Source organism: Plectropomus leopardus, chromosome 22 (genome assembly GCF_008729295.1).
Source record: "Plectropomus leopardus isolate mb chromosome 22, YSFRI_Pleo_2.0, whole genome shotgun sequence".
In the NCBI taxonomy this organism is placed as follows: Eukaryota; Metazoa; Chordata; class Actinopteri; order Perciformes; family Serranidae; genus Plectropomus; species Plectropomus leopardus.
The window spans coordinates 6,554,772-6,580,355 of record NC_056484.1 but is presented as its reverse complement, the minus strand read 5'-3'; the positions used below and the strand labels follow the sequence as shown (position 1 = coordinate 6,580,355).

The following is a 25,584-nucleotide window of genomic DNA, read 5'->3' as shown; positions in this document are numbered from 1 at the left end:
TTTTGAAACGCACCACAGGAAACGCTTCTTCCTATTCTCTCTGGCTTTTTTTAAGGCTGATGTGAAGGTGCAGCACCCCCCCCATCAGTCCTATCAGAACTGCTGCTGCTGCTGCTGGGGTCCTGTAACTCTCCTCCTCCTCCTCCCATCTCCTACTTTTGATGGGGGGGTGCAGCGGTGAAGTCACAGTGATGTCATTTTAGGATGTGAGAGTCGGGGGGCAAGGTGAGCTGGTTTTGCGGTGAGTGGTGTGTCCCCTCCACAACCAGCGTTGCCTGTACAGAGCGGCGCGGAGCGGCGAAAGATGATCATCGCCACCGGCACCAATTCAAGCTCCGACGCGCTCTGTCCCTCTCCTCCTGCTCAGATCTCGGGCTATGGGGCCCTGATCTGCCTTGATCCCAAAATAAGCCTTTACCACCACCACCATCACCATGCCAAAGGACAAAAAATAAGAAGATTTTTAGGGCAGGTAACTTTGACCACGTGCCCCAAAGGTAAACTGGATGGCCGTTGCGCAGAGGTGCCTCTACAGTATGTCCAACGGGGCCAGGACGCACCGGACGCTGGCAGCAGTTCTTGTACTGTGGACTTCTCTCTGGGGGATCGTTTCATCTTATCCGATTCCGAGCAGGACTAATGCGACTTTATTGGAGAAGAAGTGGGAGACGCTCTTCTCCCGCTCCTATCTGGGTATAAACGGGGGCAAAGCGGAGCTGAACTGGGAGAGTGACTATTTGCAGGGTATCAAAAGAGTGCGGCGACTGTACTGCAACGTGGGCATTGGGTTTCACCTGCAGGTGCTCCCGGATGGCAGGATAAGCGGTGCACACAATGAGAACCAATACAGTGAGTTACATCCGGCAAAAGCGCCGGAGCCGAAAACAGTGTAACCCTATGCGTGTAAAAGTTAGAGCGGTGTCTTTGCATGATATTTAATAAGACGTGTCGGCATGGTTGAAAGTTTCCGAAAGCAAAAACAGTGTGCTGAGCCCTTACATCCTGCAGTGCGAAATATCCTCCCAAGCCAAAAACATGACATGAATGCTTGGACCCAGTTTAGACGCTCACTTATTTTTACCCTGCGTCCCGCTGCAGCAGCACGCACACACGCACGCACACACACAGACCTCCACTCAGCACGCTGTAAACTGCACTCATGGTTAAACTGCAATTATTCCAAAGAGGTAATTGAGCAGCAGCATCCAGTCGCAATGCACCTGCAAGGTTACACCCATCACTGCTGCAGAGGCCAGTTACTCGACTTTGCAGTGTGTGTGTGTGTGTGTGTGTGTGTGTGTGTGTGTGTGTGTGTGTGTGTGTGTGTGTGTGTGTGTGTGTTTGTGTGTGTTTGCGCTCCTAACATTGTGTTTCCTTCAGGTCTGATAGAGATCTCCACCGTGGACCGAGGAGTGATCAGCATGTTCGGGGTGAGGAGTGAGCTGTTTGTCGCAATGAACAGCAGGGGAAGGTTATACGGGACGGTACGTTTGTGCGGAACTCCACACACACGCACACACTCATACGCGCACACACATCCTGCCGGGTGTAAGATGAGTTCATGGAGCTGCTGCATCCGAGGGTTTATGAGCGCTGTTGTGTTATTAATATGCTCTGATGATGATGGGGGGTTTCTGTGTCAGAAGACCTTTTACTAATACCACAGTGTAAAAATACTCTGTTACAAGTAAATGTCCTGCATTCAAGTTTTTACTGAAGTAAAAGTACAAATAGCAGCAAATATACTTAAAGTACCAAAATAAAACCGTTCGTGATGCAGAATGTTCCATTTTACAATAAAATATACTATATTATTAGATTATAATTATTGATGCATTTTAGTGTTGCAACTGAAAAAGCTGCAGCTCATTTTAATGACTGTATAAAGTGCAGAGTCGCTTGTGAATTTTCCCTAGAAGATCAGTAAAGTTTAATATTAACCTACAATAATGCATCATCATTTTTTTGTTGATTATTTTTTGTTATTAACCTGAATCTGCGAAGTAACTAAAGTTATCAAATAAATGTAGTCCTGAAGATAGTACAATGTTTGCCTCTAAAGTGTAGAGGAAAACAAGGGATAAAGTTGCAGAAAATTAAAATACACAAGTACAAGTACCTCAAAGTTTTTCTAATGTACAGTACTTGATGTATATAGTAACATTCCACCAGAGTGAAAGCAGCATTACCACATAATAAAAGTACTCCATTACAAGTACTAACACTGTACTTAGGTGACATAACATCGAAATATACTTAAAATACCAAAAGTAAAAGTGGTCATTATGGAAAATGGCCCATTCCACAATAAAATATATTATTAGAATTTAATTATTGATGTATTTTAATGTTGCAGCTGTTAAAAGTGAAGGTCATTATAATAAAATTGCAGAAAATTAAAATTCTTATACTTGAGTTTATGTACTTATTTTCCACCACTGAAGAAAAGCAGCAATGCCACAATATAAAAGTACTTCATTAAAAGCACTCATTACTGCTCTTAATTAAAAGTACAGATATATTATTGACAAAATGTAGTTTAAATATCAAAAGTACTCATTGTACAGTGGAGTTGCCCAAGTAGGTGTATATTACACATATAACATGTTAATGCAAATTTAGCTAATTTATACATCTGTGTATTGACACATGTTGTGTATTTCTTACCAAGTTCATTGAAGCAGATAATGAACTTTTCCCCAAAAGTAATGAATTCTAATAAACTAATGAAATACACTGTAAAACATAATTTTCAGTGATTGTTTGGAACAATCACTGAAACAGAAAACTAATACGTTTTGAGAAAAGAACTCTGTGAAACTTTCAATCAGTTGTTCCTTAGTTGCCTCGACTTAAAATGCAGCAATTTTGACCCAATGCTTCTAAAACTCTTGTTTGTAAGAGTTTTAGAAGCATTCAGATATTAAAGTTAGTATTTCACAAGAAAACATTTCAGAACATTTCTGTACAGTTAATTGTAATGACCCCTCACATGTAATTTGTGACTCCTTTGAGGGTGTCCCAACACTGGTTAGGAACAACAGCTTTGAATAATAAAAAAAGAGTCTTTTATACTGTATACAGGACATTATTAGAGTATATACACAGTATACAGTGTATACAAGGGCTGTTATGATACATAATAATGGACTGATATATCAATTATCCAATATTATGAATGCAAAGTGAAAACATCGATACATATCGTCTTTAATATGTGCCTTTATTTTACGTTTTCCCTTGCATGTGTGTTCACCTTTCTAAACATTCAAACAGTGCTAGAGACCCAGCAGCGGACAGTTAATGGTAAGCAGCCAATAAAAAAGACGATGAGGATATTACTGATATTGTCACATATTGATCACAGAGTGACAATGAATCGAAATCATATTGTGACAGACTTTGGACAACGGTGCGGTATTTTCTGATATCACCAAGAATTTATATAATTTTGTATTGTAAGAAAATTTGAGATGTACACCCCGAATGTACAGTATGTATTAGTTGATATAGTATTTAATGATTGATGACTGTGCTGTTGTTGTATAATGAGCCTCGGGGATCAGTTTCTTTAGCTTTATTTAAAAGAGACCATTGTAATGTTAGGCAGGGCTGGCCATCAAACGTTAATACTTTCTTGTAGCATTCAGGACTAAAAGTACCAAGTCTACTTGCTTAGATTAATTCCCTTCAGCAGTGTCTGATATAAATCATTATTTAAAAAAATAACAAATTCGTTTAGAGCTGTAGTTGATACTAATGATAAAAACTACTTTTTGTTCTATTTTCTGAAACGGTCTCTATATCCTGACAGTACTGCATGAGACAGATGATCATAGTACTTCTAATGGTATTTACAAGAATCCACCGCACCTGAACGATAACCAGTCAGAGCTGAAGTGTCTCTAATGCTGTCAAAATTGTTAATTATGGATTGTGAACGGCAGTCAGACTATCAGACTAAGCAACACTGATCAAATATGAATCAAGATTCTGTCATTGCAATGCCCATTACTAGTCTCGAATGTTTTCAGAAACATATTTTAGTGTACTGTTTAGCTGTAAAATGAGAAATTGTGCTCTGGCCCAAACCTTCTCATTTTACAGCTAAACAGTACACTAAAAAAATACTTGGGGTGAGAAATCGGCAACACAGTAACAGAATTCTGACTTTGATTCAGACACGATTTTTTTCTTTACTTTTTAAATTACTTTTTAAAAGTTACAAACTGCAGCGTTAAGCTTTGATCGCTGCTTTGTTTTGACAGAGTTGTATTTCTGCTTGTGTTCAATCAACATTTAACATTTGAGAAGTTAAGTTTCTGTTGGTAAATAAATAAAATGGATTTGATGGGAAATATGTTCAATATTTTATTTTGAGGAAAGTAAAAGTGCTGTTTTGTGCTGGTGTCGAAACTCCGATATCTTTTTGGTACTAAAATGTCAAGCTGTGGCCTCATGGCCATTACAACAGATTAAAAAACTTCATCCAAATGTGGTAAGTAATATTGAAAAATATGTGTCAAACTTTCAGTTAACTTCTGCTCAACAATAATGTTTTCTAATTCTGTCTAATAGCTGTTGTTTAGCATTTGATAATTGCTTATTTAGTTGCATCTCCCCTTGTAAGTATTTGCAATATTTTAAATTTTTCTCTTGTCAGCGTACGTGGGATTGGTTTATGAGTTATAAGAGCAAAAACGGGAAGCTGGTATCTTTTTGCAATCTGCTCTCCAGGCTGTTTGTTGAATGTTCATCCTGCATCTGCTATGAGAGTTATTAACACTGTTTCTTTTGTTACGTTTTTAGAGATTCTTCGTGGACGAGTGCAAGTTCAAGGAGACTTTGCTGCCCAACAACTACAACGCCTATGAGTCTTTTGTTTACAAGGGCTTCTACATCGCCCTCAGCAAGCATGGCCGCGTAAAGAGAGGCAACAAGGCCACCACCGCCATGACCGTCACACACTTCCTCCCGCGACTATGAGAGAAACTGGCAATAACTCAATAATTTGCACATGTGGATGTTCTTCCAGGTAATATAGAAATGCATAGTCGTGATATACATACACACACACACACCGATGGACTGCTAGAGAAAACACAAATATTTATTCTGTTTATATATATCTGTATATTTGGATAGCTATCTTTGTATATGTACTGTGCTGCTTATTGTTTTTATGGACGGGGAGAGTCAAAGCCTTTGCCTGTCTCACTTTACCTTGGTGCTTGCTGTAACTGAACTACGTGTCACTTCCTTTTTTGAGATGGAGGATGAGCTATATCCTGTGCTTTTAAAGAGTGAAATGAATACTTTTTATTACCTCAAAGAACCACTTTACTAGATTAAGGGATGCATGGACTTCTGCTCAAATATCTGCTAAGTTTATGATTTTTTTTTTTGGAAAACCTTTTTGAGCGCTTGATGGCTCCCTGCTCGATTATCGATGTCCGGCAGTGGGGAAAACTTAAATGCACTACCTTTGCTGCACGATTTAAAGGTGCCTTGGTGTTCCCACTTGTGGCCCCCTTAAACTTGCATGTAAGAGACACCCGCCGGAGTCAGAAATAGGGCTGACACTCCGGAGAGGGCCTCAGAAAGGGGAGGGGGGGTTGACTATCTCTGGTTTATTTTCTTTTCTGTAATTAGATCGATTAAGTAATATACAATCTGTGGTTGAGACCGGAGAGTGGTCGGCCATAGAGAGTGGCACGAGGCCATAAGTTTGACTGTGCCAGCTAATAAACAGGGTGGAATATTTAACTATCCAAGCATGGGGGGAATTTTGGTTTGGACCTGGCTTGCACAAGAATCGGCTGAATGGATAGATAGCGAGTGCACAGTAGAAACCTACACATTGTCTCGGACAGAGCTCCTACAGTAATGCAGGTTGCTGTGTATGCAAAGCTTTAGCTGCTGTTGAAATGATGTCCATTAAAACCAATGAAAACAATGTAAATACTTGCAAATGTAAAAGAATTCAGGAGCTTTTTACGCTGCTTTGTCGCAGAAAAAGAGTTCGGTTTGCACAGTTGGCCATCGATGATGGTGCCTGAATGCTTTGGTACAAATCGTTCCCACGCGTTTTGTTTCTTTTGATTTATCATTGTGTGTTCGGTGGAGTATGTGCGCACCCTGGGCCATTTCCTCTCAGTTTGTCTGTGTGCTCTGCAGCAGCACTGCAGTGGCAGCGAGGTGTTGGGAGCTGGAGGCAGATAGTTTTAAATGCAATTACGGAGGAGTCAATCATGTGTTCCCTGGAGGACTAAAGGACAGTGCAGCTGGTGGACTGCATGCACGGTGTGAGAAATGTTTGAGTTTTAGCTTGATTTTTTTTAAATTTGAGGGGTTAACAGAACATAGAAGCACTTTTGAAATTGTACGAGTATTGGTATGCATAATCGCAGTTTACATGTACCGCACTTTGCATACTCACTGCTGTCATATTGATTTATTTATTAATGTGGAACGATGAAAAAATTCATTCTCCTGTGCAAAATAATTGTGATATCCTGATAATTATCAAAATATGCTTAAAACTCTTGGCACTAAAACATACTGGAATCACTTTACCTTACATTTTTAGAAACATTTTTTAAGTGAATTTAAGTGAAAAACAATTAATCTAAAATATCCAAGCTTCTCAATTTTTAAAAATGTTATCACATCTTTGAATATGAAGTGAGCCAGTGGTTGATAAGGATCTTTTGCATTTTTTTGCCTCTGCGCTGGCGATGGCTGTGGCCAGAAGCATCGTGTTTTTGGGTTGTTAGTCTCTTCCTTTGTTTCTCCCATTCTCATTAACTTTATATCTTGAGAAGACCATGAAGGAATTCCTTCAAATTTGGCATAAACGTCCACTTGGACACAACAGAAAACAGATTTTGGTGGTCATAGTACAAAGGTCTCTTTGACCTTTCTCTCTCATTCTTGTGAATGCAATATCAAGAACTCCTTAATGGGATTTTTTTAGATATGACACAAACATTTACTCTGACTCAGTGATGAACTTATTAGATATTGGTGGACAAAGATCAAGGTTAAACTGACTCCACAGGCATGTCATTTTTGTGAATGCGATATATCGCAAAAACACTCAAAAGCTCTGTCCCTGTGACCTTGTAGCTGTCTCATTCCTGTGACTGCAGTATCTCAAGAAGGCCTTTAGGGAGTTTCTTCAAATTTGGCACAAACGTCCACTTGGGCTAAACAATGAACTGATTAGAATTTGGTGTTCGAAGGTCACTGTGACCTCACAAAACATATTTCAGGCCATAACTTAAGAAGTAATTCGCTTATTATGACGAAAATGTCACATGAATGAAGTGCTGACGATGGTCTAAGGTCATCTTCACTGTGACATGATAATATTCTACATAACAATTTTCTGGCCATTATTCACCGGCGTAATACAGAAAATTTGTAAAGATCCTGAATTGGTGACACTAATCTTGGGTGTTCACTTTAAAACTGCTGACTGTAAAGATCTTCTGTGCTGCTGGGTTGAAGATGTGTGTGAAGCATCCATGTTTTCACGGACATGGATGTAAACTGGAAGCACAATTGGAGTCATTTGCAGAGGCATACAACCAAATGAAATATCTGAATTGGTCAGAAATGAACATTTCTGCCGATATGATAGGCTGACAAGATGACGCTTTTATTATGCAGCTTTAATTAGTTGAAAAAGGTCAGATTTTCCCTGGTTTTGGATTGTCTTAAGAGCATCACCCAAAATATGGCCTGTTTTACATGTAACCAGGGTTAAAGTAGTAATCTAGGTGGAAAAAAATATTTGCATATATCGGTATCAGCATTGGCAACTGGCCAAAATGAGTTTAAAAATATCAGCATATCCCGATAATGGAAATTTACCACAATCAAATTATAGCGAGCGCTTTTAAACGTGGTCTGTATTGAAACCGTATATTGTCCCATTCAAACAATGTCATGTAACATGTTCCAAGGAATTTTGTTTTGCTTTACTCAGTTTCGGAGAATCTTACATCACACATCTGCCCCTGCTGTTTCTGCAGCTCTTGACTTGAAAACCCAAATCTTGCTTCCTCTGTCCGTTCTTGTGTTTAGAGAGGAAGCAGGACTATTTAAATCCAGGAAAAGACGCATGCGAGTGAGCCGGCCCGCTGTCTTTGTTGTTGTTCGTCAAACCCCCTGCAGGAATGTGAATCTGCTAGGCTGACAGGCCTCCTACATACCTGATTCCCCCTCCTTTGAGCTCTGTCACCCCTCGCCGCCCACCTCTGCTCGTCCCTTACCCCCCTCACCCGCTGCAGGCAGGGACCTTGGGATTCCAGCCGTAACCCAGGAGCTTCCTCCTCTCCTTTCAGCCTTTTTTAGTTCAAGGTCAGAATCACGGACCAGCCTTGGCCCCAACCCCAGTGGCCAGGGTGGTCGTCTATATGGGTCGTGCTGTTTCCATGAAATAGGAATTTGAAGTATCTTTTTCATGCGGGAAACACTTTATTATGTCTCCACGCCATCGATAGTTGAGGCCGGAGACAATATGAATATGTTTTTTGGTCGTCCATCAGTCCATCTGGCATGTTCTTGTGAATGCGATATCTCAAGAACATGTTGAATGATTTTTCTTTAAGTTTGACACAAGTCAATTCGACTTAAGGATGAGCTGATCAGATTTTGGTGGTCAAAGGTCAAGGTCCCTGTGACCTCATCTGTCTCATTTTTTGAATGCAATATCTCAAGAACAGTTTAAATGATTTTTTTTTTCAAATTTGACACAAACGTTTGAGTAGACTAAAGGATGAGCTAATTAGAGTTTGGGGGTCAAAGGTCAAGGTCACTGTGACCTTGCATCTGTCTCATTTTCGTGTACGCAATATCTGAAGATGGCCTTGAGGGAGTTTCCTGAAATTTGGCACAAACGTCCACTTGGACTCAAGAATGAACTGATTAGAATTGGATGGTTGAAGGTCAAAGGTCAAGGTCATGGTGACTTCATAAAACATGTTGTTTGCCATAGCTTATGAACCTTGGGTGCCCACCTTGAAACTGTGCTGTTTGTGTAGATGTTCTGCGTGTGAAGCGTCCATGTTTTCACAAACATGGATGTAAACTGTAAGTGCAGCTTAACTGGTGCACGGAGGCATAAAACCACGTGGCGGTATATTTAGTTAAAAGCATTAACAGATTATGGCTCAAGAGTTGCTCTCTCAAAACAATAGACAGCTCTTATCTTTGCAGATTTTTTTAGCAATCCTACTTCCCTTTATGGATTTATTGAGCCCACCTCTTTAAAATTCAGCTCCACAACATGCTGTCCTCTCCCTTTCCCAAGTACTTGCTTTGGGATATTTCTGGGGAGGGGACATCTGCAGAGTTAATGCAGTGTGTAAGGAGCAGCCAGAGCGCACAGTCACGCAGAGCCTCACCTCTCCTCTCCTGCTGCAGGACGGCACCCTTGCCATCCTCAGGACGTGCCCACTGCTGCTGCTGCTGCTGGGCACCGCCCGGCCCCCAACATCACAAACTGACACAGTATCACCTGCTGCTCAATTGTCTTTGACGCACAGATCCATTCATAACAGTATTTTTCTAACAGATAAATCTCTTGCTCTTTCTGTTTGCAGGATTTGTGTGTGTGTGTGTGTGTGTGTGTGTGTGTGTGTGTGTGTGTGTGTGTGTGTGTGTGCGTGCGCGAGTGCCAAGATGCAAATCTTATCTGGAGCTTAGCTCAAAGTTTCAAAAACAAACCGACTTGTTGCTGCTGTAGATGAGGCTGCATGAAATAGCACAGATGTACATTTCTTGTCAGGAGTAAACCGTCGTTTTTTTTTGGCTGACGTAGCAAACAAAAATCAACGTTTTCAGCTGAGGAAGGTGTGGAAGTGAACTTAACGCATGCACAGCAACGAGCACTTCTCTCATCCGCCTCACGATCAAAGATGTCTGTAGCAGCACCTTACTTGATTATAGAGTTTTCTCACTTTTTTTCATCAAGAAATAGAGCTGGATCCCTAAAGGAGTGAAGGTCTGTGTCTAAAAACAAAAAGCTCACCTTTTCAGCTTTGACCAAAAAATTTTATCCAGATTTCTCTGTCGTCTTTTTATTTTCTTCCACAGCTTATCATAGATCAAATCTGAATTAATTCAAGAGGAGGAATATCTTTTTTATGTTTATGTACTTTTAGCATGCCTGAGCCCCAAACTTAATTAGGGGTGTGTGCTTCATGTGTTTTTTTTTTAACTCCTGCTCTGAAGGGAGTGAGCGTCCACTGTATTCCTCTCATCTCTGTTCTCATATACCTCACCCTCTGCCTTAGTTTTGGTTTGCTGATGACTGTAAATTAAGAAGAAACAAACTTCAGTTAATTGTTTCTGAAAACAGACAATGCTAAGTAAGGATATTAAAGTTTTTCCTTTTATTTTTGTACGTATGTGCTGTGCACAGCAGTCTACTGTATTCCTGAGATAACAATAAAAGTTTTTTTTTAACTGGTTGCTGGTTAAGTGTCATCCGCTCCGTTGGATCAGGTGATTTTTGTGTCTAGCAGCGAGGAATAAAATCTTTAACTTAAGTGAAAGTAGCAATACCACAGTGTGGAACTACTCTGTAAAAAGTCCTGCGTTTAAAAAGCTACTAAAATAAAGTGCAAGTGTTATGAGTAAAATACATTTAAAGTATTCAAATTTAAAGGTAGACATCAAAAATATATATTTTTCCTCTAACCTGTAGTTGTATTTTTCAGTCTAGATTGTTTTGGTGAGTTGCTGAGTGTAGAAATATCAGTCGTAGAGATGTCTGCCTTCTCTCCAGTGTAATGGAACTACATGGCACTCAACTTGTGGTGCTCAAAGCCAAAAAAAAGTTAAATAAATAAACTTTGGTTTTAACTTCTTTATTTAGAGTTACATTTTATTTTCTCAGAAACTTTGTTGAAGTGTTCGTGGATTCCCTAAAACCAGATCAGGAGTTTTCTTCATGCTGTTATTCAGTTTAATGTGACCTGTGCTCAAACTTTAGCAACCCAAAATAGTTAATCCAGTCAAATGCAACTTCCTAGAGTCTCCCAGTGAAACTGTACTACATGAGGGAGTGGCTCCCTCTGCTGGAATAAATAGTGAAACTGTCGAGTTGGGCAGGTGCGTAAAAACAGTAAACTGAGTTTAAAACTATGATTAAACTTCCAGACAACGAAATAAAACTATAAACTATTATAAATGACGCTTCCTTAATCACCAAATAATTTATTATTCCACCCAAACTATGGAATTATCACGAATCGTTTTAACATAACAAACAAAAATATATTTAATCCTTGATTTAATTCATATATCATTTTGTTTTTTCACGGTTCTGCATGCATGTCATTTCTTTTTGTCTTTCTTCTGTACATTGCTCAATGCACTGTTTCCAGTCTTGACAAAACAAAACAGAGCCAGTGGACTTTGGACCATTAGGAAACAGTCTTAGAATAATGCTGAAGGTGGATGAGTCAAGACCAAAAATAAGAGTCCACACTGACCAAGAGCATCGGGATAAACAGACAGAAGTGGAAGTGGCCCTTCCGCTGCAGCACACCCGCACATCTGCTTTGGGGGCGAGTTTCCTTTTTTTTTACGCAAAGGATGTGAGCAGGAGTGGCACTCAGGGGCCTTTAAATAGGAACTGTCTCCAAACTTTGGGACAACAGAGCATCTGAAAACTCCCAGCAGCTCGCAGAGGAAAGCACCGGTTTGCTCCAAGGATGGACGTCAACAGGAGACTGGGGGTGAGGGACACTGTGCTGGCGCTCCTGCTCGCCGTGCTCCAGGGATTTCCTCTCGGGGAAACGGCCCCGAACCCGTCACCGCTGGTTGGGTCCAACTGGGGGAACCCGAGGAGATACATTCACCTGCAGACGTCCACAGATCTCAACAATTTCTACTTGGAGATCAGATTAGATGGCACTGTGCGCAGAACTACAGTCAGGAGCTCATACAGTGAGTTTTTTTTCTCTCTTTTTCTCTTTTTTTAAAGAAGATGTCTGTTTAATATGTGGTTCTGTCTTTTAATGCTCTTTGGCATTTTCTTCTTCTTTTTTTTTTTTTTTTTACCTTGCAGGTGTGATTTTACTGAGGGCTGAAACAAGGGAGCGCGTCGCCATCCTCGGCGTCAAAAGCAGCCGTTACCTGTGTATGGATCTGGAGGGCAACCCATTCAGCTCCGTAAGCCAATAATTTCAATTAATTCAATCGACTCCGTGTTTTTAAGTTTTAATTTTCATCTAACTTAACTCATAAATTGGCTTTAACATCGCCATTTCGGGAAAAAAATCTTTTTACGCACAAATAAACTGCAACTGTAGGACGTCTTAACGTCAATTTATTTACCCTCTTCGACTGTGTTTATTATTATTATTATTATTATTATTATTATTATTATGAATTGATCTAAGGATCTCCTTAACGTTCATTTTTGGTTTCACATTTAGCACAATTTTGTGGATTTACGCATCGTTTTTAACATTGCTTCCTATGAGCCGTCACTTTGCGCTCAAACATACTGCAACTATGGGATGTTTTCGCATCAGTTTATTATCATAGACTATTTAAAACCGTTTTCTATCCTTTAACGCACAGAATTTACCGAAGGTGTGTTGTGTTTATGCATGAATTTATGCACTGAATTTCTCTTTTATGGTTGTGTTGATATTATGGAAACAAACTGCGGATACTGGCAAAGTCATTTCACTTTTCCAAAGAAGTTTTGCGTGCTGGTAGTTTATTTAAGATTCACCGAAACAAGAGAGAATACTTTCTCACTGATATATAGGGTAAAAAATGATTTACACTGGAAAGAAAAATATTTTTTATTTCATTTATTTATTCATTGATTTGTTAGTTAGTTTGCATATTTTAAACCGACAAAAAAGTGCATTTAATGTCGTGCATCTTGCTAAACTAAGATGTTCCTTTACTGTTGTTGAATTCACTTCCCCTCTCGTTCTGCCTGTCAGCCCATCTGTCTCAGAGACGACTGTCTGTTCAACCACAAACTCCTGGAGAACAACCGGGACGTGTACTACTCCAGCCGGACCGGCATCCTGTTCAACCTGGAGGGCTCCCGGCAGGTGTTCACGGCGGGCCAGAACCTGCCGCAGACCTCCCTCTTCCTGCCCAAGAAGAACACGGTGCCGCTGGAGCGCCTCCTGCTGCACCGGGAGAAGAGGAATCAGGTTGTGGATCCCTCCGATCCGCACAACGTCTACCTGGGTCAGACCGAGGAGGGCTCGGACTCCCGGGCCGTGCCGGAGGACGACGCCGATCTGGAGGTGGAGACCGAGTTGGAGGCCGGGGACGATGGGCGCAACGTGTCCCGGGAGACGCCGCTGGCTCCGGCCACCCACGACCCCTGGAACGTGCACTCATCCAACCCGGGCAGCCCTCGCAGCACCGGGACCATGGGCTGATCATAGTGGTGGCTGAAATGGACAAAAAAGTGAGTCAAACTTTTACTTTTAAGTTTGTGATCATACGCGAAGAAAAAGCTTAAACGTCAGACTTTATTTTGAAAAACTGAGAGGAGATTCAGATTGTTTCTTCTTTGTCATTGTGACTAAATAATGTCATCGCTCACTCAGAAAAGCTGTGTTTTTACACAAAATATCAGACTTGGCTTACAGCCCCTTTTGCACCACTAATACTGTTGAAAACGCAATAATTTGAGATTGATGCCGATTTAATAAATTAAAGGACCAGTGTAAAGGATTTGGTGGCATCTAGTGGCACATTGCAACCTCCTGAATGCTCCGCTCTTGCTTTCCAAGCATTTAGTCCAGGGGTCGGTAACCTGCAGCTCTGGAGCCACATGCAGCTCATTAGCCCTAAATAAATAAATCAAACTAAAATAAAGCAAACAAAAGAAGAAAAAATGGGGAAATGAGGAGGCTCAGTCGTCACAAATGGGCAGGGTGGTCTGAGAATCAGTCGGTCTTTAGCTTTTTTGAGAAGAGTTTAGTAAACCTTCCAGGGAAAATCTAAATTTCACCATTTTAATCATCCCTGTTAGAATTAAGAAACCTTTTTACATTAATTTTCATTATCATTTTTTTAGGCCTAAAGAAATTGTTATATTCTTCAACTGCAAAAATGTTTACACATTTTGTTTTTTCTATGTTTAGTTGTTTTTTTTTGCTCAACTAAAAGTTGTTTTACACCTACGACATGGTGCCTTTTCCTCTAAATTTTGCTGAACCTCAACAGCGGTGGCTAAATTCGAGTCCCCATAGCTCAAGTCTCAGAGGAAAACAGAGAATTTAATAATGAATAGACAGATTTATTTTCTTTCACCACCAATTCTTAACACATAATCATGAAAAGCCCACTGCAGAGCAGACACCTTGTGGTAAAACAGATTAATGGTTGCTTATTTAGACCTATTTTTAATGTCGATAGGCTAATTTAGAAGCAATTACCTTCATGATAGGACTCAAATACCTTTTACTGCTCCAAGCAATTTTTTTTTAGATTTTTCTTTTTGGGTCAAAAATGGCTATTTTCATAGGAAAAGTTGCCGACCTCTGGTGCAGTAGAACCTACGATAGCTTTCACTTTAACGTTTAAACTGCTACTGTAGAAACAAGGCGGTGCATCATGGAGGACATGCTTCATCTAAGCAAACAAAAACACACACATTTAAAGTTTCAGGTGATTATACATTAACGAAAATGAATATTATATTCAATATCTGCCAAAAGATAAATCCCACACAATGGTCCTTTAAATTTATTTAAAGGGGTGTGTTTTTTCCACGGATCCATCCTCTTAAATATGAGTGTTTTTACACTTACAAAGTTTTAATGAAAAATGGAGCATAGAGGGATTTCATTGCAACCAAAAATGGACTTTGATGTTATATGTGAGTCTTTTCCCCGCACAAACAAATTACTAAATATAAAATATCTCGGCTTAGTGCCAAGACGGGTGATGCAAATCCATTTCCCATCCCCATCCATTACAGTCAGTTGAGCTGTAGCTCCGATGAGAAATGGCCATAAAAATGGATTGAATTATTCATGTTTGGTTCCCCTGAAGTACTACACGATTAATTTTAGAGGGATGCAATTGCTTACCAAAAGCAAACAGAGCCTTAGAAACAAACAGTCTTGCTGAGAAAAAATCAACACGTGTACTTTTTTTCCCCTATTTTCTCTTTGAGGTTTTTACAGCTGGTCTGAGAAACTCACATTTCAAAGAGACACTGACGTTATCGGAAGACAGAAGCCTAACTTAGCTTACCTCCGGAGGACTGAAGGCTTTGTCTACTGATATGTAACTGGGCAGACATGATTTTAAACCAAAATATATATATATATGAATATACTTAAGAGTTGCAATTAATAGAGTTAAGGTTTAGGTTTTACCTTTGTTTTAAAGTCCTATGTTTACTGACTTAGAAATTTATGTATGTATATTTTTTGAGTTTGAACTTATTCCAAAAATGTTTCAAAACTACAATCACACTATACTACAATTGCAGTATTTGTTGTGTTTGTGTATGTGCATTTGTACAAACTAACTCCTGACTTGAATTAATATAACTACAGGGTAAACAGCCTTTACAAAGTAGAAATCTTGATATCAAATCTGAACTATTGCTATGTGATTTTTACAGGTGCTGGGCACCACCAGCAAACACTAAAACCAGTCCCAAAGAGTATTTATTTATTTAATTCCATTCCTTTATTGTTATTTATGGTATTTATGAGGATACTTTACAGTAAAATGTACATATAAGAAACCGTGGATCTTTGAATGTATAAGTTGGAGTTGTGGATAAAGTGTTTGGGACAAATTAAACCTTAAAGAAAATATGTTTCGTGTGGTGTGTCTTTTATATGTGTGAGGATGTTCAAGCGTTTGTGTGCTAATTTGGTCAAAAGGTGCTGTCTGAGAGGAAGTCATGAATGAGTAAACACGTTTAACACTGACCCAGTTACTGAGCAGTTCCACTCATTACAGCTGAACATCCTGCACTTTCACACCTCTTCCACTTAATTAGCAAACAGGTACATGAGTTGCAACGAAGTCATTTCGCTCCAAAAATACACTTGGTTCCGTCTTTACTTTACCTAACTGTTAAATTAGTCACCAATAAACCTTTGACCTATTCATGGAATAGTTTGACATTTTGGGAAAAAGGCTTTCCCTGTTGCAGTTGTCAGCGAACCTGCATATGTTCCAGGAAATCGCTGCTCCCAGCACAGAAAAAGGTGCTTCTCAAAGGTATGAATAAAAGAAATCATAGTATGTTGGCAAAAACATCACAGTATAATGCCATTAAAATTATAAAAAAAAGTCATTTTTTGTGAAAATTGCTATAAAAAAGTCAAACTAAACTGTCATAAAAAATGTCAAAAACAACATAGCATATTATATCATTAAAAATATGATATAAACGTTATAGTATCACAAGAAATGTTGCAAAAACGTCATAGTGTAGTATGTCGTAAAAAATGTCTTAAAACGTAATATTGTAATAGTCATAGAAACTACCATTAAACTTTGTGGTATTATTATTATGTTTTTATGATATTTTGTACAAAATATTATCCTACTGATTGTGTAAAGACTTTTTTAATGACATACTATACTATGACATTTTAATAATATTTATAACGAAGCACTATACTACCTTTTTATGAAACGTATAAAATATTTTATGAAGTTTTTATGGCATTTTTGAAGGTATGCTATAATATGGCCTTTTTATGACATTGTTCATGACAGACCATACCATGATGGTTTTAAGACAATTTTACAATTTCAAAATGTGATAAAAATGTCATAAAATAGTGTATCATCAAAAATTTGACATAAATGTTATAATGTAGTATGTTGTACAAAATGTATGTCATCAAAAACATAATGACAATGTCATAAAATAGTAAATGGATAAAAAAAAATAGGTTGAAAAAAACATAGCATCTGATCAGGATGCTTCCTGAACACCTCTGTTATAGTATCGGATGTCGAAATAATGCCCCAAAACATAATAATATAGCATGTCGTAAAAATGACAGAAATTGACATAGCATAGTAAGTCAAAAAATGTCAAAAAAATGTCTGAAAACAACATAGAATAGCATGTCGCGACACGTCAGAGTATAGCGTGTCGAAATAATGCCCCAAAACGTCATAATATGGCATGTCAAAAAAACTGTCGAAATCTTCATAGTATAGTATTGCAAAAAATGTCAAAACATGACATGTCAAAAAAGGGCTGAAGGAGGACGTCCAAGAGTTCGTTGCTGCTTGCTTAACCTGTGCCCAAAAGAAGACCTCCAGCCAGCGGCCTCCTGGTTTGCTACACCCTCTGCCCGTTCCGACCTTGGTCACACATCTCCATAGATTTTGTCCCTGGACGGCCTCCTTCTGATGTAAACACAGGTACACTTACCATTGTGGATTGATTTTCTGAAACTGTTTCTAATACAGCAGAGGTTATGTTATCTCATGTTTTTTGTCTACATGGACTCCCTCAGGACGTTGTGTCAGACCAGGGTCGCCAGTTTGCCCGGTTTTAGAAGGGGCTCTGTAGGCTTATTGGGGCCATGGCCAGCCTTTTTTTTTAATCCAACTTCAGTCTAATGGACAGATGGACCTTTACAACCAGGAGCTGGAGACAGGACTCGGCTGTGCAGTGTCTCAGAATCCGTCCCTTTAGAGCAATCAGTTGATTTGGATTAAATATGCTCTTAATTCTCTCTCTGTCTCAGCCACAGGTCTCTCTCTCCCTTCCAGTGTGTGTACGGATATCAGCCACCCCTGTTTCTGGAGCTTGAGGAGGAAATTGTGATGCCAACCGTTAAGCCCAAAACAACATAGTAAAGTATGTTGAAAAATGATATGTTGAAAAAACAGGCTGAAAACTGTCATAGTATACCATGTTGAAATAATGACCAAAAACGTCACAATATAGCATGGTGAAAAAACACACAGAAAATGGCAAAAAATCTCAAATTTTGACCCGTCCCAAAAATGGCTGAAAACTGCTTATTTTAGCTCGTAGAGACGCGCCATAGCATAGCATGTTGAAAAGAGCGCCAAAAAATGACCAAAAACTCATAATTTAGAATGCTAAAAAAATGAGAGAAAGATCGCATAGTATTGTAAGGCAAAAAATCTCAAATTTTGACCCGTCCCAAGTATGCCTGAAAACAATTCTTATAGCTCATAGAGACGTGCCATAGCATAGCATGTTGAAAACAGCGCCAAAAAATGACCAAAAAAACGTCATAATTTAGCATGTTGACAAAATGAGCGAAAAGTCGCATAGTATAGTAAGGCAAAAAATCTCAAATTTTGACCCGCCCCAAATATGCCTGAAAACTGCTTCTTATAGCTCATAGAGACGCGCCATAGCATAGCATGTTGAAAATAGCGCCAAAAAATTACCAAAAAGTCATAATTTAGCATGTTGAAAAAATGAGCGAAAAATCGCATAGTATAGTATGGCAAAAAATCTCAAATTTTGACCCGTCCCAAAAATGGCTGAAAACTGCTTATTTTAGCTCGTAGAGACGCGCCATAGCATAGCATGTTTAAAACATGGCCAAAAAAAGACAAAAAACGTATAATTTAGCATGTTGAATAAATGACCGAAAATCACATAGTATAGTAAGGCAAAAAACCTCAAATTTTGACCCATCCCAAATATGCCTGTATGTAACCTAAATCTCTGTAACTGAACAATGATTCCAGCTAAAGTGTGATTATAATGCTAGGATAGGGAACAAGTTTCATGTGACATGAGCCCTTAAGGCTCTGTCCAAGCAAGGTTAAAATTGTTATGCAACTGCAAGAATGCTGAAGTAAGAATGCTGAAACTACCGTTAGAGGAATTGAAATGCTACTGTATAGGTCATTTAGGAGTGTCATGTGAAGGTCACCCGTAAACAGAGACAAAAAAGAGGAGGAATATTTAATGTGTATATGAGACAAAAAAAAGAGTGTGGGTGTCTGGTCTCTGTGACTGAGTTCAACAGGTCATGCAGAAAAGGAAAAAAAACAACTCCTAAAAAGGGACTGTCCTCGAAGTTGACCAATCCAGAGAAAATGCCACGCTGAATGGGGAGCCAGATGACGAGGGGAACCAACCAGAAGATGATTCTACCTTCATTCACATTTCCTCATTGTAAATAGTATAAAATACTGGATCAGGGAAAGACAGGTTGTCAGAATGCAGGCTGACTCGCTGATGTTATCGGCTAGGGAGAGAGGCATTTCTGATCCAGAGCTCTGTAACTGCTCATTGCTTGCTTGAAAAGATTCACTAAAAGGTTTGAATCAAAATTCTAAATTTGTGTGGACATTCAGTTATTTACTGTTTATTGAGTTGCTTTTAAGAATTCTGAACATAGCGCTCACCCTGGGAGGGTGAGAGTTTTTTTCTTGCAGCAACCAAGAGAAAAACTCCTTTAAGGCAAAAAATCTCAAATTTGGACCCGTCCCAAAAAAAAAATGGCTGAAAACTGCTTATTTTAGCTCGTAAAGATGCGCCCATAGCATAGCATGTTGAAAACAGAGCGCCAAAAAATGACAAAAAGTCATAATTTAGCATGTTGAAAAAATGAGCGAAAAATCGCATAGTATAGTAAGGCAAAAAATCTCAAATTTTGACCCGTCCCAAAAATGGCTGAAAACTGCTTATTTTAGCTCGTAGAGACGCGCCATAGCATAGCATGTTGAAAACAGCGCCAAAAAATGACCAAAAAGTCATAATTTAGCATGTTTAAAAAATGAGCGAAAAATCGCATAGTATAGTAAGGCAAAAAAATCTCAAATTTTGACCCGTCCCAAAAATGGCTGAAAAACTGCTTATTTTAGCTCATAGAGACGCGCCATAGCATAGCATGTTGAAAACAGCGCCAAAAAATGACCAAAAAGTCATAATTTAGCATGTTGAAAAAATGAGCGAAAAATCGCATAGTATAGTAAGGCAAAAAAATCTCAAATTTTGACCCGTCCCAAAAATGGCTGAAAAGTGCTTATTTTAGCTCGTAGAGACGCGCCATAGCATAGCATGTTGAAAACAGCGCCAAAAAATGACCAAAAAGTCATAATTTAGCATGTTGAAAAAATGAGCGAAAAAAAAAAAAATCGCATAGTATAGTAAGGCAAAAAATCTCAAATTTTGACCCGTCCCAAAAATGGCTGAAAACTGCTTATTTTAGCTCATAGCAGACGTGCCATAGCATAGCATGTTGAAAAGAGCGCCAAAAAATGACCAAAAAGTCATAATTTAGCATGTTGACAAAATGAGCGAAAAATCGCATAGTATAGTAAGGCAAAAAATCTCAAATTTTGACCCGTCCCAAAAATGGCTGAAAACTGCTTATTTTAGCTCGTAGAGACGCGCCATTTGCATAGCATGTTGAAAACAGCGCCAAAAAAAATTGACCAAAAAAAACTCATAATTTAGCATGTTGAAAAAATGGCCAAAAAGTCGAAAAAATCGCGAAAAATCGCATAGTATAGTAAGGCAAAAAAATCTCAAATTTTGACCCGTCCCAGAAATGGCTGAAAACTGCTTATTTTAGCTTGTAGAGACGCGCCATAGCACAGCATGTTGAAAACAGCGCCAAAAAATGACCAAAAAGTCATAATTTAGCATGTTGACAAAATGAGCGAAAAAAAAAAATCTCAAATCGCATAGTATAGTAAGGCAAAAAATCTCAAATTTTGACCCGTCCCAAAAAAAATGCTGAAAAAAAATCTGCTTATTTTAGCTCGTAGAGACGCGCCATAGCATAGCAAAACGTTGAAAAAGTCAGCGCCAAAAAAATGAGCCCCAAAAGTCATAATTTAAGCATCTGAAAAATTGAAAACTGCTTATTTTAGCTTGTGAGACGCGCCATAAAAATGAAAACAGCGAAAAATCGCATAGTATAGTAAGGCAAAAAATCTCAAATTTTGACCCGCCCCAAATATGCCTGAAAACCACTTCTTATAGCTCATAGAGACGCGGCCATAGCATAGCATGTTGAAAACAGCGCCAAAAAAATGACCAAAAAGTCATAATTTAGCATTTAGCAAAATGTTGAAAAAATCGCAAAATGTAAGCGAAAAAATCGCATAGTAAAGTAAGGCAAAAAAAAAAAATCTCAAATTTTGACCCAAGTGAAAAAAAATTGCCATAGTATACTAAGGCAAAAAATCTCAAATGGACTGAAAACTGCTTTATTTTAGCTCGTAGAGACACGCCATAGCATAGATGACAGCGCCCATAGCATAGCATGTTGAAAAAAGAGCGCCAAAAAATGGCAAAAATCTCAAAAAAATATGTCATAATTTAGCATGCATGTTGAAAATGAGCGAAAAAATGACCAAAAAGTCAAAATTTAGCATAGTATAGTAAGGCAAAAAAATCTCAAATTTTGACCCGTCCCAAAAATGGCTGAAAACTGCTTATTTTAGCTCGTAGAGACGCGCCATAGCATAGCATGTTGAAAAACAGCACCAAAAAATGACCAAAAAGTCATAATTTAGCATGTTGAAAAAATGAGCGAAAATCGCATAGTATAGTAAGGCAAAAAATCTCAAATTTGACCCGTGCCAAAATGGCTGAAAACTGCTTATTTTAGCTCGTACAGATGTGCCATAGCATAGCATGTTGAAAACAGCGCCAAAAAATGACCAAAAAGTCATAATTTAGAATGTTGAAAAAATGAGCGAAAAATCGCATAGTATAGTAAGGCAAAAAATCTCAAATTTTGACCCGTCCCAGAAATGGCTGAAAACTGCTTATTTTAGCTCGTAGAGACGTGCCATAGCACAGCATGTTGAAAACAGCGCCAAAAAATGACCAAAAAGTCATAATTTAGCATGTTGACAAAATGAGCGAAAAATCGCATAGTATAGTAAGGCAAAAAATCTCAAATTTTGACCCGTCCCAGAAATGGCTGAAAACTGCTTATTTTAGCTCGTACAGATGTGCCATAGCATAGCATGTTGAAAACAGCGCCAAAAAATGACCAAAAAGTCATAATTTAGCATGTTGACAAAATGAGCGAAAAATCGCATAATAGTAAGGCAAAAAATCTCAAATTTTGACCCGTCCCAAAAAATGGCTGAAAACTGCTTATTTTAGCTCGTAAGAAATAGCACAGCATGTTGAAAACGGCGCCAAAAATTGACCAAAAAGTCATAATTTAGCATGTTGAAAAAATGAGCGAAAAATAGCATAGTATAGTAAGGTAAAAAATCTCAAATTTTGACCCCTCCCAAAAATGGCTGAAAACTGCTTATTTTAGCTCGTAGAGACGCGCCATAGCATAGCATGTTGAAAACAGCACCAAAAAATGACCAAAAAGTCATAATTTAGCATGTTGAAAAAACTAGCGAAAAATCGCATAGTATAGTAAGGCAAAAAAATCTCAAATTTTGACCCGCCCCAAATATGCCTGAAAACCACTTCTTATAGCTCGTAAAGACGCGCCATAGCATAGCATGTTGAAAACAGCGCCAAAAAATGACCAAAAAGTCATAATTTAGCATGTTGAAAAAATGAGCAAAAAATCGCATAGTATAGTAAGGCAAAAAATCTCAAACTTTGACCCGTCCCAAAAATGGCTGAAAACTGCTTATTTTATCTTGTAATGACGCGCCATAGCACAGCATGTTGAAAACAGCGCCAAAAAATGACCAAAAAGTCATAATTTAGCATGTTGAAATAACAAGTGAAAAATTGCATAGTATACTAAGGCAAAAAATCTCAAACTTTGACCTGTCCCAAAAATGGCTGAAAACTGCTTATTTTAGCTCGTAGAGACACGCCATAGCATAGCATGTTTAAAACAGCGCCAAAAAAATGACCAAAAAGTCATAATTTAGCATGTTGAGAAAAAATGAGCGAAAAATCGCATAGTATAGTAAGGCAAAAAATCTCAAATTTTGACCCGCCCCAAATATGCCTGAAAACCACTTCTTATAGCTCGTAAAGACGTGCCATAGCATAGCATGTTGAAAACAGCGCCAAAAAATGACCAAAAAGTCAAAATTTGTTGAAAAAATGAGCGAAAAATCGCATAGTAGTATAGTAAGGTAAAGAATCTCAAATTTTGACCCGTCCCAAAAATGGCTGAAAACTGCTTATTTTAGCTCGTAGAGACGCGCCATAGCATAGCATGTTGAAAACAGCACCAAAAAATGACCAAAAAGTCATAATTTAGCATGTTGAAAAAATGAGCGAAAAATCGCATAGTATAGTAAGGCAAAAAATCTCAAATTTGGACCCGTGCCAGAAATGGCTGAAAAACTGCTTATTTTAGCTCGTACAGATGTGCCATAGCATAGCATGTTGAAAACAGCGCCAAAAAATGACCAAAAAGTCATAATTTAGAATGTTGAAAAAATGAGCGAAAAATCGCATAGTATAGTAAGGCAAAAAATCTCAAATTTTGACCTGTCCCAAAAATGGCTGAAAACTGCTTATTATAGCTCGTAGAGATGCGCCATAGCATAGCATGTTGAAAACAGCGCCAAAAAAAGATGAAAAAAACGTATAATTTAGCATGTTGAAAAAATGAGCGAAAAATCGCATAGTATAGTAAGGCAAAAAATCTCAAATTTGGACCCGCCCCAAATATGCCAGAAAACCACTTGTTATAGCTCACAGAGACGTGCCATAGCATAGCATTTTGAAAACATGGCCAAAAAAAGACAAAAAACGGATAATTTAGCATGTTGAAAAAATGAGCAAAAAATCGCATAGTATAGTAAGGCAAAAAATCTCAAACTTTGACCCGTCCCAAAAATGGCTGAAAACTGCTTATTTTAGCTCGTACAGACGCGCCATAGCATAGCATGTTGAAAACAGCGCCAAAAAATGACCAAAAAGTTATCATTTAGCATGTTGACAAAGTGAGCGAAAAATCGCATAGTATAGTAAGGTAAAGAATCTCAAATTTTGACCCGTCCCAAAAACGGCTAAAAACCAGTTATTATAGCTCTTAGATATGCACCATAGCATAGCATGTTGAAAACCGGACCAAATAAAGGCCATAAACTCATACTTTAGCATATTGAGAATATGACCAAATATCACATAGTACTGTATGGCAAAAAATGAAATTTTGACCCATCACAGAAATGGCTGAAAACCAAAAATTGTATACTATAGTATGGTGAAAAAAGTGCTGAACATTGAATAGCATGTCGAGAAATGTTATAAAATAGCCTGTCAAAATAATGTCCGAAAACATCATATAGAATGCTGGAAAAACGACAGAAAAACGAGATTGTTTAGTATGTCGAACAATGCCAAAATATGACATGTTGAAAAAACAGCTGAAAACAGTTAAATATAGACTGTGGAGACACATCATAGTATAGCATGTTGAAAAACCTGCCAAAGACATCATTGTCAAAGAGCTGAATCCCTTCTCTTTAAGAGTTTATGTCTCGACCTTACGCGGACACTAAATAATCGAACAGCCAAAGCCAAGCACCAAACTTAAAGTTTGCTTTTGTCCCGCAACCTGATTCTTTTTTGTCTTTCAGTCACCAGATTCTTAGAAGGATGAAAAGGTAAACACCCAGGGATGGTAGGAAAAGGTTAAAACTGCTCGATGCAGTCTTTATTCAAAGACAAAAATATCAGAAGCATATATCAAAAGCAACAGTTACCTCACTCCCTTTTATAGGAATTACATATACAGTCTAATACAGAGTCTTAGCAAGATAAGACAAAAGCAGAAAAAGCACTCAAACACTGAGCTGTTCTTCATCTTCATCTGGAGGTCCATTGCGTCATCACTCTCTCCACTCTCCGTCTCCGTCTCCACACCCCTACACATGTGGTTTCCTGTCAATGATTGCTCAAACAGCTGCTGCTGCTGCTTCATGAACATGTTAAACATGCTCACGAGCCAGGGTGCAGCCGTTTGCATGATTATGAAGGGGTTCGTCTCCCTTAGGGGGAATGAGCAGCTTGATAATAATGCCAAAAAAGTCATAATGTAGCATGTCGAAATAACGGCCGCAACACATAGTATAGTATGGCAAAAAATAACAAAATATGATGTCAAAAAAGGGCTGAAAACAACATGAACAGCATGTCGAGACACATTATAGTATAAGATATTGAAAAAAATGGCCAAAAACGACAGTATAGTTTGTCCAAAAAATGACAAAATATGACATGTCAAAAAAAGTCCAAAAAATAACATTATAGCATGTCCAGACATGTTATAACACAGCATATCAAAATACTGGTCGAAATTGCTGTAATATAGCATGTCAAAAAAACGTCAGAAAACGACATAGTATAGTATGTCGAAAAATATCAAAATGTGATGTTGAAAAAACTTCAAAAAACTACATAGTATACATAGTTCAGACACGTCATAATTTAGCATGTCAAAACACTGACACCAAAATCAGAAAAAAAAAGTAGAATCTGATGTAAATGACACCGTGATGCCACTGTAACGATGAATAGCCCATTACTGTTAAAATACAAACTACATAGATTACACTAGCTAGGGAAAAGTAATTGGCCTGACTTTGACCACAGTCTCCGAGTACAACATCAGCTGGGGTCAGGAAGCTGATTATAGA

General features: G+C 38.4%; 2 protein-coding genes across 2 annotated transcripts; both read left to right on the top strand.

Moving 5' to 3' along the window:
* Window positions 1-506: 506 nt before the first annotated feature.
* LOC121961429 (fibroblast growth factor 6-like) lies at window positions 507-6,545 on the top strand. The gene is made up of 3 exons (XM_042511418.1): window positions 507-849; window positions 1,381-1,484; window positions 4,810-6,545. The coding sequence occupies exons 1-3, from the start codon at window positions 507-509 to the stop codon at window positions 4,984-4,986; spliced, it is 624 nt and encodes a 207-aa protein (XP_042367352.1). The 3' UTR covers window positions 4,987-6,545.
* A 5,184-nt stretch (window positions 6,546-11,729) lies between these two features.
* On the top strand, window positions 11,730-15,898 carry fgf23 (fibroblast growth factor 23). Its single transcript, XM_042511625.1, has 4 exons — window positions 11,730-11,964; window positions 12,086-12,189; window positions 12,981-13,462; window positions 15,182-15,898. Exons 1-3 carry the CDS (start codon window positions 11,730-11,732, stop codon window positions 13,431-13,433), a joined length of 792 nt encoding a protein of 263 aa, XP_042367559.1. The 3' UTR covers window positions 13,434-13,462; window positions 15,182-15,898.
* The last annotated feature ends 9,686 nt before the right edge of the window (window positions 15,899-25,584 follow it).

Bases quoted from the DNA above. Each gene is read 5' to 3' on its own strand.
- LOC121961429 (XM_042511418.1), top strand. From the start codon at position 507: ATGGCCGTTGCGCAGAGGTGCCTCTACAGTATGTCCAACGGGGCCAGG. The intron at 850-1,380 runs GTGAGTTACATC...TGTTTCCTTCAG, and splicing joins ACACAATGAGAACCAATACA to GTCTGATAGAGATCTCCACC. The intron at 1,485-4,809 runs GTACGTTTGTGC...TTACGTTTTTAG, and splicing joins GGGGAAGGTTATACGGGACG to AGATTCTTCGTGGACGAGTG.
- fgf23 (XM_042511625.1), top strand. From the start codon at position 11,730: ATGGACGTCAACAGGAGACTGGGGGTGAGGGACACTGTGCTGGCGCTC. The intron at 11,965-12,085 runs GTGAGTTTTTTT...TTTACCTTGCAG, and splicing joins TACAGTCAGGAGCTCATACA to GTGTGATTTTACTGAGGGCT. The intron at 12,190-12,980 runs GTAAGCCAATAA...TCTGCCTGTCAG, and splicing joins AGGGCAACCCATTCAGCTCC to CCCATCTGTCTCAGAGACGA.